Raw genomic sequence first — 15620 nt, forward strand, 5'->3', positions numbered from 1 at the left:
AGGAGGTTTTCAATTCGACAATATTTCTTTTTTTTTTGTATATCTGTTACGCGATAACTTCCGTACCTGAGAAGCATTACAGTGTAACCGCCGTTTTTACAATTTTACAGGAGATGCGATTTTGTGTCAAATTGCAGCATTTGTAACATTTAGGATGGCATAACAATAAAATTGATCAAGTTTCAATAATAGAAGAATGTTTTAATTTTCTAAATTTGGTAATTGGAGATTAAGACAGTTTACATAATGTGATCAGTTTCTTACTTTTAGCGATATATACTACAATAAAACAAAAAAACTAGCTCACATACCGTGTTTTGCTTTTAAATAAAAATCAAATAGTAAAAAAGTTTAGTTTATTCTAATTTCTATTATTAATTAATAATAAATTGAACGTAATAAAAATTCATTCAATAAAATAATTTGTAAAACTTAATGTAGCGTAAATTGGAACGTTTTCTTTGTAAAATTAAAAATAAGGTATTTCATTAATAACTATTGTAACTATAGTGAAAAAAATAGGGTGGTTTGCATCAATATTAGACATAACTGGTTGAAGACTGTACCACCTCAGTCAACCGTGACCTTAGGACCTGTAAAGGGCCCGAAACGTCGGTTTGTTTGAAAAAACAAATATACGCGATTTAAATCCGGAAAAATAGTTTCATTTCCTATGCGTAACAATCGCGAAAACCTAAGAAGTCGATAAATAGAAAAAAGTTACCGCATTATGACACCTCTTATAAAAAAAATACTACATTAAAATTATTATTATTACTTAACTAAAGTAACCTTTGTCAGGAACGAAACCGTGCTTCAGCGTGTTCATATGTAAAATGATGCCATCTATCAAAAGGCGCAAAATAGAGTATCTTGGTTACGTGATCAGGAACAATAGATACACGCTGCTATAGTTAATAATGACGGGCAAAGTGCAGAGAAAGAGACGCGCTCGGCGAAGAAAGAAATCGTGGCTGCGGAACATCCGGGAGTGGACCGGCAGTGCCTCCGTCAAACAGCTGTTTCGGTTGGCTGCTGATAGAGACGGATACATGAAGCTGACGGCCAACCTTCAGCATTGAAGAGGCACTGTAAGAAGAAGAAGAACCTTTGTCAGTATCAGTGAGATAATTGCTATTGATATAGGTTACTACAGTTAATATAATAAGTTTTTTTTGCTTTTGTTGGTACAAAACTTATGAAGAGGTTTCTATTTATGTTCAAATATTTTTTTTTAAATAGTACAATAATTTCTTGTTTACGCACTATGCAAAGTGATCTATGACTTAACATAATGCACATACGTGACTAGTAAGATCTGCATCAGTCTTCATTCTCTGACTCCCGTTGGCATGTGGCAAATCAATGTAATACACTACATATTTAATATGTAATTCTTGTGAAGTAGACAATTGTTAGCTTCAGACGTCCATGTATGAAGGTGGAACCTGAAAAGCAGCATGTAGTGCTCAGATTCATCCTTTTCATTGACACTAGAGTCCACATTTACGAAACTGTTAACTGTTAATCTTTTTATTCTAAATGTGCTTATGAATAAATGTCTTATTGTTTTTTTCTTTATTTTTCTCAGCTTTTTTTTTTGTAGCTGGCATGAACCACAACTGCGGACCGAAATCAAGCAAATGCAGCATGTCTATGTAGACAGTGGTGGCGGTGCGTAACAAAAGCTTACTTCGCCCCCTTTCATCTGCAAGAACCTTCTGACAATGCGACAAGTGTTAAGGATGGCTGCCTTCTGTAACAAGTGGTATATGTTTGATGGGAGATTCAGGGAATGCAATGACTTGTGTAGCTGTTTGGGAATGACGCCTGTGGTTGAAATAACTATTGGTTCTATTACTACATTCTTTAAATGCCATATTCTGGTTATTATTATAAGTAATTATTATTTTAATTAATACTGTTTGATTATGCTATCAGGCATCCACTGGCGATAGCGTCATCATATCTTTGTATTTTGGATTACTGATTGGGCGAAGACGTACCGGTCTCCTTCATCTACGAAGGACACACATAAATTATTAATTAATAAAATAATATTATAACAAAAAAAGATTTTTAGGAAAATATTTTTGTTGACTGTACTTTTTTGTTCTAAAATCTCTTATGTGGAAGTCAAATGTTTCAAGTCAGTTCGACCACGGAGAGTAAATTACTTTCAAGATTTAACTTAAACCAGAAAATGTATACCTATTGAACGTAAAAATGACAAATAAATAAATATACTAAAAATAAGATGTACTTAATTGTGACACATTTTTTAAATTTCTCAGAATATATCAAAGGTAGCAATTATTTAGAAAAGATAGCATTCTTGAATATATACTCAGTGCCAGATGCCACAGGCGACCAGCCATCCTGACGATCACACTTACTTTTAGCGTCGCTTGTTACTAAGTCTACTAAATGTTTCCCTAGGCGAAACTTTGACATTATGCAGAAATCTTAAAAATTCATTTAAAAGCGAAATAATTTTGAGCGTACGTGTTTCCACTCGCGCTGTGGGACAGGGATGCTGACTACAATACATTCATCCATTCATTCATCAAAATTGTCCCAGCCAATATGTAGCTGCCACATATTCCGCTATGCCAGAAACTCAAACACGACAAATATAGACATACATTACATTACAGTTTTTATAATGGGAGAGTGCTCTGAGGAAATTTCGACCTGATGTCACCGTCTCGTTTCCACCATCGCGTCTCCCGCGGAGTAGAGTCCATCCCCACATCTTAGATGCCTGGCATTGTAAGACCACGCGGGCATCTCTTTCGTTCCTTTCCTTCCTCGAACCTGCAAGACGTGGAATGAAAATCTTCCTCCGAAGTATTTATTTCCCTTGCGTTATGACATGGGGTTCTTCAAAAAGCGTGTTTAAAGCTGGCAACGCATAGACAGTTTATCTGATGTTGCAGTTGTCCATGGGCGACGATGACCACCTCTGGCTCATCTGCTCGTTTGCCTCCTTCCTTACTAAAAAAAAAATACAAGGCGCAGTATAAGTCGTTTCGTAGGTCATTGTTTACTTTGATTGACGCTCTCTGGAATACGTTTAAACGAGACGTCGAACCCTAGCTCATCGATTCAGGTCTCGACTGCACGAAGGACTGCACGCATTTACTGCTTGCAGCCGATCTTGACTTCATGAAGTCGGTTGCGACTTCATGCATTATAGAAATAGAAATCATTTATTCCTTGAATAATCAACACAGTACACAAGCATTTATAATAATAATACCAAAGGAATGCCAGAATACGAAAGAGACATTGGTCTTTTCATATGAGAGTGCGCTATTCGGTAAGAACGACAGTATGCGATACGTGCTACCTAGTAAGCGAACACTCCATTTTTAAAATATAAATAAATTAATTACAATTATACTATTATTTGTAATGTAAATTCAATTTAATGTAATTCTTAATTATTTACTTCGTTAATAATAATAATATCAATTCAATTTAATTTTTATATAATGTAATAAGGAAAGTTAAATTGATTAATGGGTCTTATTTATTTATTTTAATACAGATAATGATAATAATAATTCAAATTTTCAAATTAAAATTCAAAATAATCTTTATTTCATAGGTAAGCATTACTACACTTGAAATCGTCATACTGATTAAACTCCATTGCTCATTCGTAACGCAGATTCCCCTGGGAAGAATGAGCAAGAAACTCTAGGGGTTGCTCTTTGTAAATAACATTTACAATATTTTACAATTATTTACAATATTTACAATAACATTTACAATTATTTTTGATAATAATAATAACTTAACGATTTGGAACTAAATACAAATATAGAGTACAAAGCGCGTGTGCTGTACTGCCAAGGAAATCGTGACCCCCTCAGGTTGTTGTCATATCACTTAAACTTTGTCTCGCTTAGATTAACTTCAGTTAATGCAAACACGCAGTCAATCTATTAGCAACCCTACAGCTGTTATTCCGAGGGTCTCTTTTGGCACGCTATTCAATACGGAGATACTAATGCTGGTCCAACTACGAATCTCAAAACCGTCAGATTGGTGCATGCCAATGACGGCTTTTACCACGTTGATAGCCGCCGCCTCGTCTGAGAGGCACTGGAGTCACGTTGTTCGAGTCACAAATGACTCATATCGCTTTGGGTTTTTGTCACAGATATATATATCTAAATAGACGCTGCTAGTGTCTCTACTTCGCGTGCCCAATGTTAGTTATAAACAAATAAAATAATTGCAAAGCAAATAATTGCCGCTGCTCTGGGTTGCCAGACGTACGAGATTTCTCGTACGTTTGCGAGATTTGGTATTCTTTGTACGAGATACGAGCCAACTGCGAACCACGCATTTGTACGAGATTACTTAGGGTTCTTTATCTGGCAACCCGCGAAAAATGTCTGTTTGTGCCGTTATAAACTGCAAAACACCACAACTATGAATAAACAGGGACATTTCCTTCCACTAATAATACCTATGCATGATTTATTTTAAAAGCAATTATTTTCATTGTGAATGAATTTCGAGAAACAAATATGCAACCGAGTGTGTACCGCATGTTCGTAGTACATTGCGGCTTTTACTTGGTACGGTACACTTGTAGTTCTTCTTTAGTAGGCTGTGAATGTCGAATAAGTGATTAGCGAGATGTTGGAAGCAAAGGGATGATTATTCTTAAGACCTTAGAAAATGTTATAAAAATATTCTATAAAGTTTTTTGTTTTGCAATTTTTTTTTCAAAACACGTATCAATAAAGAACTTAATTATCTTCTTATGGTATTATTATACATTAATATTTCACGGCTTCTTATAATCAACAAATACTTGAAAAAAAAACATTATTCTTAATACGTGTTGCCGCGTCAGGGGTTGTAAACTTCGAAATAGCAATGAAACATTAATCATTTAGGTTGCCTTTATTTTTTCAAACAAATAAGAGACTTATAAGGAACATATAGTGTACATACGTGTCTTAGATAAACATCATTACGTTGTACTCTAGCTTAAATAACAAAGTTTGTTTCTTTAAATAAAATAACTAGAAAAATTTAGAAGAAAAATCACTTAACAACATTAATTATAAGAAGAGACGCGAGTGGTGTGGTTTTGTGACACGAGAGAAGCATTTCATTAACATATTACCGGTATTACGCTTCTACGTTTTCCTTTTTTTGATATCTTCTTTTTAAAAGCACTGGAAACCCTTCAAAAATGACCTAGTTTTAGTCATTGCCGACAGACTTCTAGTACATAAATGTGGCAAGCGTTAAAAAAAAGGAAAACATAGAGTCTTGGTACAATTATTTCTCATTGTATATGTCAAACATTTGATAAATAGATCTAATTTTGAAAGAGGAAATCGTGGAGAGCCAAACTTCAAATTTTACTTATTTCTAACTACAAAACTTAGCTAGAGTTGTCCTTGCTGCACTGTATTTAGGAGAATAGCGATGGCAACACTTTTTTCAGATACCTATTTTTCAAATTTATCGATGACGCTCGGGTCCCCTCTTTATAAGCAAGTCGATAGGTTAACGTGGTCCACTCTCCTGTAGCTGATTTATTTTAATAATATTTGTCTACAATTTACATTCTAGCCTGTATCCAGTTGACAAAAGAAGATACACGCGCGAAGCCGGCTGGGAACCCGCTCAAGCAACCACTGCCCGCCACGAAGGACGACACCCCGATCTAACAGACAGAGCACAAAAGTAGTTAATAGCCGGTTTTACACAGACAGTCGCGCGTGATACAGCAATTGAGCGCGCGTGTAAAGACGTTGGAAGGAAAAGGAATAAACTGTCGCGCACTCCAACACGCGTCGTTTGTGAACCTTGAGTTGAAAAAAATTTCATAGATTTCTCACAGATGGCGCTACAGCCAAAACATCGTCAAAAACTAAAACAAAGATTTGCAACAAACACATGGAATAATTCGTGAGGTCCGTTGGTTCGTTCCGTGGCTTAGTTGGCGTAGTATCTGGCACGGTTTGCTGGGGGACGTTGGTTCGAATCCAACCAGTTCGAAGTGAATTTTTCTATCTATAATAATTGAAACTAAAATACTATAGTTATAGATTTCGTTTCCAGATATGTTATTATACGCCGTCGAACCGCTTTCTTAACCTTTGACATATGCATGCCTCCGAAGTTACGTAATTACTACGTACAACCATGGACAAAATAATGCAATAGGTACTTCCTGGACTCTTTTATTTTTTAATTTTGGTGAAACAACGTGCTCTGTAGCTCCGATATTTATTGAGCCCACAGATTAAGTAACGAAGATTATAATGAAGAAAGTATTATGTTATACCATTGACTTACAAATAAATGGACGACGGTGTAATACAAAAACCACGAAAAAAATGTCCCAAGTCAACCTATTCGAAATTTAAATTGTAATGTCATCGCAGTATCGCGCTGTCAGTCGAACAAACGAAGACTAAAGCGTGAATGACGCTCTGTATACGATTTTAACGCCCTATAAGTTCGGACACTTTTTAGCGCGGACCCGACGTCCATATAATTGTAAGTCAATGTGTTATACGTAATAAATTATAATGAAATTCAATAATTAATAAATTCTAAAATTATTGTTTATTAAAAATGAACCGTCAGATTATTCTCCATAAGAACGGGAATCATCATTTAAATTCTCATTAACATTAATTCTTGAGTACACAAATTGTTAAAGGCAACATCAAGATCCCAATCAGACAATATCTTTTTTTTTAACCTGCTCGCATTCACGATTAAAAGTTCTTCATAAATAAAATCGATTGTTATAAAAAATCGAATCGGAAACGGACATCACTATAATTGATTAGAATTCGAGCTGTCGTTAATAAATGGTAGGACAGAGTTATCGCGTATATAACCAGAAATAGAGAATAAATAATCAATCAAAGGGACATCCATTTTAAATCATCAGGCAAATGGGCCTTATATAATTTTTAAGTACCAACTCTCGTGTGCTCTGAAATCACAAATTAGAAAACTGAAATAGTGTGTTTGTGTGTGACATGTGTTTATTGTAATAAAGATAATATCTCTAACAATGGCGTGCTGTTCCATTCGATGGTGTGGGAAAAACAGCAAAACATCTAATTACAAAACAAACGGAATCAAATTTCATCGGTAATTAAATAGATATTAAATATGTAAAGTTTTAAATTTTCGTCCATTATAGCAAAGCTCAAGTTAAACTGGTCGTGTTATTATTATTTAATTTAATTTTAGGAAGACCAACGGCTATCCTACATAACATAAACTTAAATAAAAACGGAGAGCCAATTATAGGTCCTCACCGGTAGATACACATTAAGTTAATTAAAGAGCTATAAATTATAACTACGAGTATATAACTAATAATTATACTATATAGGTAATGACATAATCGCACACACAACAATTAGCTACTCGTCAAAAAACAAACCACTAATAAGACGCTTCACCGATGCAACACTAGTGTTAAAAAGGTCAATATCAACCTGCTTGGACAACCTGTTGAAGTGAAATAATTGATGACACCAGTCAATTGTTTCGATTTCGGGCTGGCCAATCGGAGCGCAGTTGTCACCGTTTTCAAACAAATTAAATGACATTTCGTCTCTATTTCTGGTTATATACTCGATGAATTGGTACACCTAATAACTCGATTTCGCTAAATATGTCGGTTAATGTAGTCATGTTAAGGGAGGCAGTTTTCTATTAGTTGATAAACCTTATTAAATTAGTTTCTCACCAATAGATGCTCCGAGGTTTCATTATTATAGACACTAAGAGGTCCACCTGAGTCTCCTCCACAAGTGCTCCGACCATTCGCTGTGCTCGCACACAACGTGGATTCGAGAATCACCAATGGCCCGAAGACGTTCGCGCAAACTGTGTTGTTGATAACCGGCAAGTCAACTTGCTGCAGGTTTTGTGGTACTGGACCGTCTGGAATTTTTTTAATAATTTAGAATGAGAACGGTGAATGAATGGATATTTCCAACATGCACGGAAGAGCTTTTTTCGAAAATACTACAAATAAAAATACTCCGCCTAATTTAAAACAAGAAGCAAAACTTATCATGGAAAACTTGTTTTACTTTTTTATTACACATTCGACTTCGTTCTTTAGTCTTTTATTATATCCTCGTAGTGTTTGAGAAAAGCACTATATATGCCTCGGTGGGAACGGTGACTGCCTGACTCGTCCAGCAATCCTTTACTTCCCAGCCTCTGATAATAAAAGAGTCGCTATTTCTTTTTCGTTGTTCATATATTATTATTTTTCATAATGGCGACCCTAAATTATAATAGTACTTTTTACTCTTATATATTATTATTTCGACATTTCGACACAAATGGAGTAATGTGGTAACATAGTGTCAAAAATTTGCGTTTTAATTTTGGTCTATTTGATTTTTTAAGTGACATTGGTGCATTTCGAATAGCATTATATCGAAATTTTTGAACATTTATATCTCAAAGAAAACGATAACAAATTACAATGGTGTTATTTAGTACAAGACGGTACTCACTGTCTACACTTCTTCCAAAGCCAGTTGCGGTGGCCATGACGTCCACGAAGGCATTACTACCGGTTGCCAGATTGATATTTTTAATATTATCTGTAACAGTAACAAAAATTATATAAACCATAGTACAATAAGATACACAGTGTAACTTCATAGAGACGTAGCAGCGTGACTTGTATGTGTGCACGCACAGAACAATAAATACAGTAGTAGTGGTAAGTAAGCATAGCACGTAAGCCAACTGTAGGCGTAGTTACATTTACATGAGCTCTATCCGTCATTATCGGTTGTTGTGTCAGTTCTTTAGCGCAAATGTTCTAAAATCGTAGAAAAATTATAGATGCACCAAAGATATTACCCATGGTGGTATTTCATATCATCGGTAAGGCTTATTTTAATAAATTTTCAATTTTCTGTTTATCGAGTTTTTGTGCTGTGATTTTAGGCTGTGGATGATGATGATTGTATTTATGTAAATTAATTCTATGTTGGTTGTATTCACATGTCGAGTATATAACCAGAAATAGAATAGAATAGAATAGAATAGAATAAGGGCCATCCATCCCTGGCAACTCATCACGTGTATGGGCCTTCTATCACTTTTAAATATCAACTTTCGTTTGCATTGAATCACAAATGAGAAAGCTGAAATAGTACAGCGCCAACAACTGACCTGTGTGTACGTCTCCGTATATTCCAAGAATATTCTGTATTTATTGTAATAAAGATAATTACAATGGGGGCTGTTCAATTCCGTGGTGTGGGAAAAACAGCAAAACATCTAATTACAAAACAAACGGAATCACATTTCATCGGTAATTAAATATGAAATATGTACTTTTGCAATTTTCGCCCATTATAGCAAAGCTCAAGTTAAACCGATTGATTTTAAGTGAAACAATTGACGACACCCGTCAATTGTTTCGAATTCGGGCTGGCCAATCAGAGCGCAGTTGTCACCGTAATGATTTGTCAGAATGGTTTTCGAACAAATTAAATGACATTTCGTCTCTATTTCTGGTTATATACTCGATGTATCCACATCACATTGGGCAACGTTGTGCGTCGTAACACTTACCGTTATAATCGATCCAGGGTACTACAATAATGGCTACGTCGTTATTCAGTGTAGATTCTTGGTAATCGGCGTGCATTTCGACATCAGACGTAACCACACGGGTTCCACCTGTGAAGAGCGTTAAGGACCCCAGTACTACGGTGAATTGGAAAGCCTGTAGAAAGTAAATGGGAAAAATGTAAATTTTGTTGATATTTTTCAACTGCCCACATACAAGTGTAAAAGAAAAAACATTCGAAAACAAAAATTACTTCGCCCCTTGGTATCTTAAGGAAACATCTGTAAAATGAAAACTTTTCAGATAAAAGATTTAAAGACGATGACTTTTTTTCTACTCGTGTATCATAAACCATATCACAACGACGCTCTTTTCAGAGCTTCGTCATCTGCGCACGCGCCGCAGATGCGCTGTAGCGCAAACGCTATAGTGTAACAGCGAGCAAATATCGCGTTACAAGCAAGAAACTTGTATAGAATTTCACGTAGTTCATTTCTAAAATTAACAATCAAAACTAAAATTAAAACTGTCGTTTATCAAAATGCGCGATACATCGCGCGTTAACAGCGTTTCTAAGGTTCAACTCAGACTGGCGCAGAGTCGAAGCGTCTTATATGCAATCATTACATATTTAGGTCTTAAAGTCTTTTATCTATTTATTAGACTTACACGGTACTCGATATTAAGGACCGGCAACATGGAACGATTGCATAATAGTAGTATAGGTGACTGTTACATAATGAAAGGCTTTGAAACACCGTGTATTAATGCCTAATTATGTACAGTTATATATACACTGCTTTATCTACACACATATAAGCTGTCTGTGATGTGTTCAGGAACAGCATGTTACGACTGGCGAAATGGTGGGAAATAAAAACTTTTCTCACGCATGTCACACGCACAACTGTAGTTTTTATTTTTAATTCATAGGCAAACTAGAATCGGCCCCAATTATCATATCGTTCGATATCAAGTAACGTGTGAAATTGTCAAAATTGTTCGCTATTGACGTTTAATTTCGAATAAAACTTCATCTCGACTGATATTAGAATTGAGGTCCAATCAAATTGTTTTGTTTTTCAGGGATGTTCGAAATTTTAATGTAATAATAACATCGAATTCGATGTTATTTTGAAGCAATAATAACATTTTCACAGATAAGAAATTTGTTCTAACAAAACAGTTTACCCATATGCTGGTCGTACTTTGCGGTTTTTGAACACATTATACAGAGTTTATGATATGTGTGTATACAAAATACTATTATATTGTACCGTACCTGAATACTGCCATGTTTCCAGCAGTGTGCCGCAGTAACCAATCTGGTGTTTGAGATTAACGACGACCCACAAACAGATAGGCGGCCATCCACAAGAGTGACTTGCAGACCACCCTAAAAACCAAGGATATAAATTATTTATTTATTTACTTCTTTAATCGTTTATTACACGTTGAAAAAACACACAATTAACATTTTTTTTTATAATAACCAAGTGACGGGACTAATGTCGTGCGGCTGGTGGTAAGTGACACATCTGTCCATAACAGTTGCAGTGGCATCAGAGCTTTGCACTTCCACTGCACCGTCATCGCAAGTAGTGGCGCCACTAACTTTCATACTTACAATATTTAGCAGCGCCCCAGACGCGCCACTGGAACGCTTCTAGAAACGTCTAATTTGAAGGCGCCTTTATCTATACCCCATTCCGATCGTAGGTTACATTGACTTACAATTATATGGACGTCGGGTCCGCGCTAAAAAGTGTCCGCACTTGTATGGCGCTAAAATCGTATACAGAGCGCGACACTCCGCTTTAGTCTTCATTTGTTCTACGGACAGCGCGATACTGCGATGACATAACAATTTAAATTTCGAATAGGTTGACTTGGGACATTTTTTTCGTGGTTTTTGTATTAGACCCGTCGTCCATTTATTTGTAAGTCAATGGTAGGTTATGATAATATTCTTTTTTTTTTAATCTTTATTTAAGGAGGGTTTTTTCTTGATTAGAAAATGTCACCCCCATAATGACAGGCTCCTTATACATCGTCTACGGTCTTCGCTTCATTCCCACACACATTTTATGGGCTATATAGATATTACAGGAAACGTAATATGCGAAATTCCTAACTTGTATAAAGCAAAGCGGTCCTATAATTTGTTTAGATTACAACGCAAGTGTGAGGAATTCTTGACCGAAAAATATTGTGAGTTTTTTATAATATACTTAAACTAAAGTTTCGACTCATCCGAAGAACAAAGTCCGATGTGATTATTAGCAAAAAGAGAATAATATCGTTATTCAAACTAAGACCTATGTAAAGGTGTTTTGAGAATTTATACATATATCTCATTTCGTTTCGGAAATATAAAATCGACCAACAGTCGATCCAACATCCACATCAAAGAAGAACGAACGTAATGTACTATGTCCGAAAACAAGTGGTCTTGCACATAGATGTTTGTTCTACGGATGAGTAGGTTTGTGTCCACAGCTATAGCAACTACGGCTTTTTAATGTTCAAATAAGCTTCTGCATAAACAAAATTTTATAATTATGAACTGTCATAAACATTAACTTAGCATATGATGATATTCCAAGTACCAACACTGTATTTGCAGATAGGCAATACGACAAACGTACGGCCAACATATACAACACTTTGAATATGGAATTAAAAATGTACTGCAAATTGTATTATGAGTGTAAAAAGATTATATCGAAATGGAATGCGGGGAAAACAGCTGAAGTAGTTAAGGCTATGCTTGATAACCACTCTTAAATAGACGTACACATACACACGCGCACGCACACGCGCACGCACACGCACAAACACACACACACACACACACACACACACACACACACACACACACACACACGATTTTTTTTAAATCTTATTATAATCTTGAACGATGCAATGAGGAACGTGTTTTGAATTATTAGTTGGTTTATATATGTTTAAAAGGAGGCTCCAGCCACTATGGTTTAAGAAACCATGTTTTTAAAAAATAAAGATTTTATTATTATATTATAATAATGACAACTATATAGGAAAATCTTTGTTACAATTTTCCTTGCTCGCCGAATAAATAACGCACAGAATCGTACAAAAAATGTAACTGCGGGAATGAGTTTTAGTGATATACGTCTTTGTACTATTATGAGTATTCAAATTGGGAAAGTAATTGCCAAGTGGGTTGTACATACATTCATTTTAATATTTTTTTTTTTTTTTTTTTTTTTTTTATTGCGACTCGACAAAATGACTGCACCGCGCCTGATGGAAAGTGCGAATACAGTCCAGAGATGAGAGTAACGGATGGAAAACACAAATATCTTCACTCCGTCACTATCATTTTGCCGGTCTGGCCAAATGCACTGGATGTACACCAACTGATCCCTGAACGCGATTCGCAAAAGCGTTTCACTGTGGAGGGTTTTCCGCCGTGTGTACTGTGGTCGCTATCCAGTCGGCACAGAGCCTACCACAATGCTAAGCAGATGGACACTTGTGACGCCCTCGGTCGCCTCTTACGACCCCCACGGGCATGTATGGGGAGGCGACAATGTATTCTTAAGCCGTCGCCCCACGGCAATGAAATACGTTTTTTTATTATTATTTCACATAACAACCATTCGTCGGGGATAGTGCAAAGCCGCGTATGTAGTATTAGTAAAATCCGCGTATCTTCACCAAATCAAATTTCACTTACTTCTTTGTTATTTCAATGGCTACGACCTTCATTTTTGCACAGTAAGCATTATACCGAAATGGAAACTCATGATCTAAAGCTAGTTACGCGTAATTGCACCATCCCCGACGTACTCACTAATTTGGTAGGCTTTTTTTCAATCAACTTGCTATTGAATACCGTCAGAAAAATCTTGTTGAAATTACCCCGTGTGCAGCGTGACATAATTGCATAAACTTGTGACGGTGTGACCTCCTTACACCGTCGTCTCACCTCTTTGTATCGCCTCTCTCCTCTTGTATCTTATCATTTTTTTTATTTTACTTGTATTTAAATTTTAAATTTGAATTGTTCCATCTTCCTTCACTTTCTCATTTTGTTTTCGTACCACGGTCACTCCCAGCTCGACCGCCACAACAGTCAGAGCTGTATAATAATTTATAAGTCTACACCCTTCATGTATCTATTTCTGTAATTCAGTTTTTCGGCCCATTTAGGGGTAAGTGCCTTAATAATAAAGTGTAGGGAGTGTTTTATACTGTTATACCTGTTTTTTACATTTACCTTTATATTGTTACAGCCTTTCTTTAAACTTTACTTCTTTAATAAATTTTGTGGACCGGAAGTTTCCCATTTCATTGCCGTGAACCTGTTCACGGCTAGTTAGGGTTACAACCCTTTCAAACTGTCACTCCCCCAGCACCCGCAGCTATCTCAGGAACTGGTTCAGTTGAGTAGTGGGCCTATAGTTAAAAAAATATCTTACCAAATAGGGATGTTCCCCGAGAGAAGCCAGACTCCCGCCTACAATCCTTCCCCCGTTGAAAGCCATAGCTTCTTCAGCTGCTTTTATTCTAGCTGCTTCCTTCACACCTAAAATTGATTGAAATATTGTATCATTATATTAATACTAATTATACGTCTAGAGACACCTTACTTGATTAGCTTTACTAAGTCACTGTCGAAACTCAAACTGAAATCAACTTTTCAAAGGTAAGAAAATTGCATTTGAAATCTTCATTTCGTTTTATTTAAACTCTACTTACTACAGTGCGACTGCCGATAGAATGCAATCTGGACAGTTTATAATTTGACGGCCGATGTAACTTTGAACAGTAGGGCTAGAGTAGTAAGGGTGCTGGTGAAATTACAAGCACATGGGACTTGTCAACTTACGTCACAGGGTGACCGGCGCAATGGCAGTGCCCTTCAGATCTTTGCGATTTAAAGCTCTGAGTGGCACTGTAATTATCATGGACAGGCGTGTAGTTTACCATCAGGCGCGCGACTTGTTCGTCCCGTCACTTGATGTTATAAAAAAAATAAAGTAAGATATTTTTATCTTTAAAATACAATAACAAATACAAAATTTCACTAAAATTCAAACAATCGCCATAATATAATGTAGATGGCATGTGTAACAAGGTAGGCGTTTGCCTAGTTTGCCTATTTGACAAATAAATAAAGAAGCCAAAGAGGCAAATACGCAAGTAAACCGGTCATATCCATTGTTTTAACTCCTAATTTGGGTCCATGTATAGACATATTTGTCAGTGTTTGTCTGTACGTTAAATATTTTTCCAAGTACATCAAACACCCACTAACAAGTACAAGTGAATTGCTGCCATAAAACTCCGCACGCTGCAGAAGCCCGACCCCGTCGTAGGTGGGGTAGGTACGGAGCTCGTATTATTAAAACATTATTATATTATCATTACCATCATTATATCAGCCGGAGGACGTCCACTGCTGAACATAGGCCCACCCTAAAGATTGCCTATCTAGCCGATCGGACGCGACGTGCATCCATCGTGCCCTAACCTAATCCTTCGAGCTAAGTCTTTGACTTTCATTCTTCTACGGATCTCCTCATTTCTGATTTGATCACGTCGAGAAATGCCGAGCATTGCTCGCTACATAGCTCGTTGAATGACTTTATTATAATATATACGTACCAATATCCTCATGATAATTCCTAAACACAGGCTCATATGTTGGTATACTGTGACTTATACAAATCAAAGACAGAAGAATTAGCAGCTTCATGTTTGCAAGGTTTTTTTACTGTTTACTTGTTTCTTCTTACCGCTTCAACTTAACTAATTTACAATAAAACGTTACGTATTTTACCTAATATTAACTATTGAATTATCTTTGAAAATCTTTAATTTATAGACAGTGTTCTTATCACGTTGTTAATCTTATCAAAACGCGCTACTGGTGTTAGAAAACATTAACTAATCGGTAGAATTAAAAAAGTAATGATAAAGTATACAGGGTGTCCCACGGCTATGCCACATGGAGAGA

The 15620-nt window shown here is 36.1% G+C and overlaps 1 protein-coding gene across 1 annotated transcript; it reads right to left on the bottom strand.

Moving 5' to 3' along the window:
• Positions 1 to 4918: 4918 nt before the first annotated feature.
• Positions 4919 to 15406, bottom strand: LOC113234275 (collagenase-like). Its single transcript, XM_026469574.1, has 7 exons — positions 15269 to 15406; positions 14080 to 14186; positions 10896 to 11009; positions 9616 to 9769; positions 8541 to 8630; positions 7757 to 7953; positions 4919 to 5701 (listed from the first exon to the last, which is right to left on the bottom strand). Exons 1-7 carry the CDS (start codon positions 15357 to 15359, stop codon positions 5597 to 5599), a joined length of 858 nt encoding a protein of 285 aa, XP_026325359.1. The 5' UTR covers positions 15360 to 15406; the 3' UTR covers positions 4919 to 5596.
• Positions 15407 to 15620: the final 214 nt, after the last annotated feature.

The sequence above is a fragment of the Hyposmocoma kahamanoa genome, unplaced genomic scaffold (genome assembly GCF_003589595.1).
Source record: "Hyposmocoma kahamanoa isolate Upper Pololo Valley unplaced genomic scaffold, ASM358959v1 82, whole genome shotgun sequence".
NCBI lineage: Eukaryota > Metazoa > Arthropoda > Insecta > Lepidoptera > Cosmopterigidae > Hyposmocoma > Hyposmocoma kahamanoa.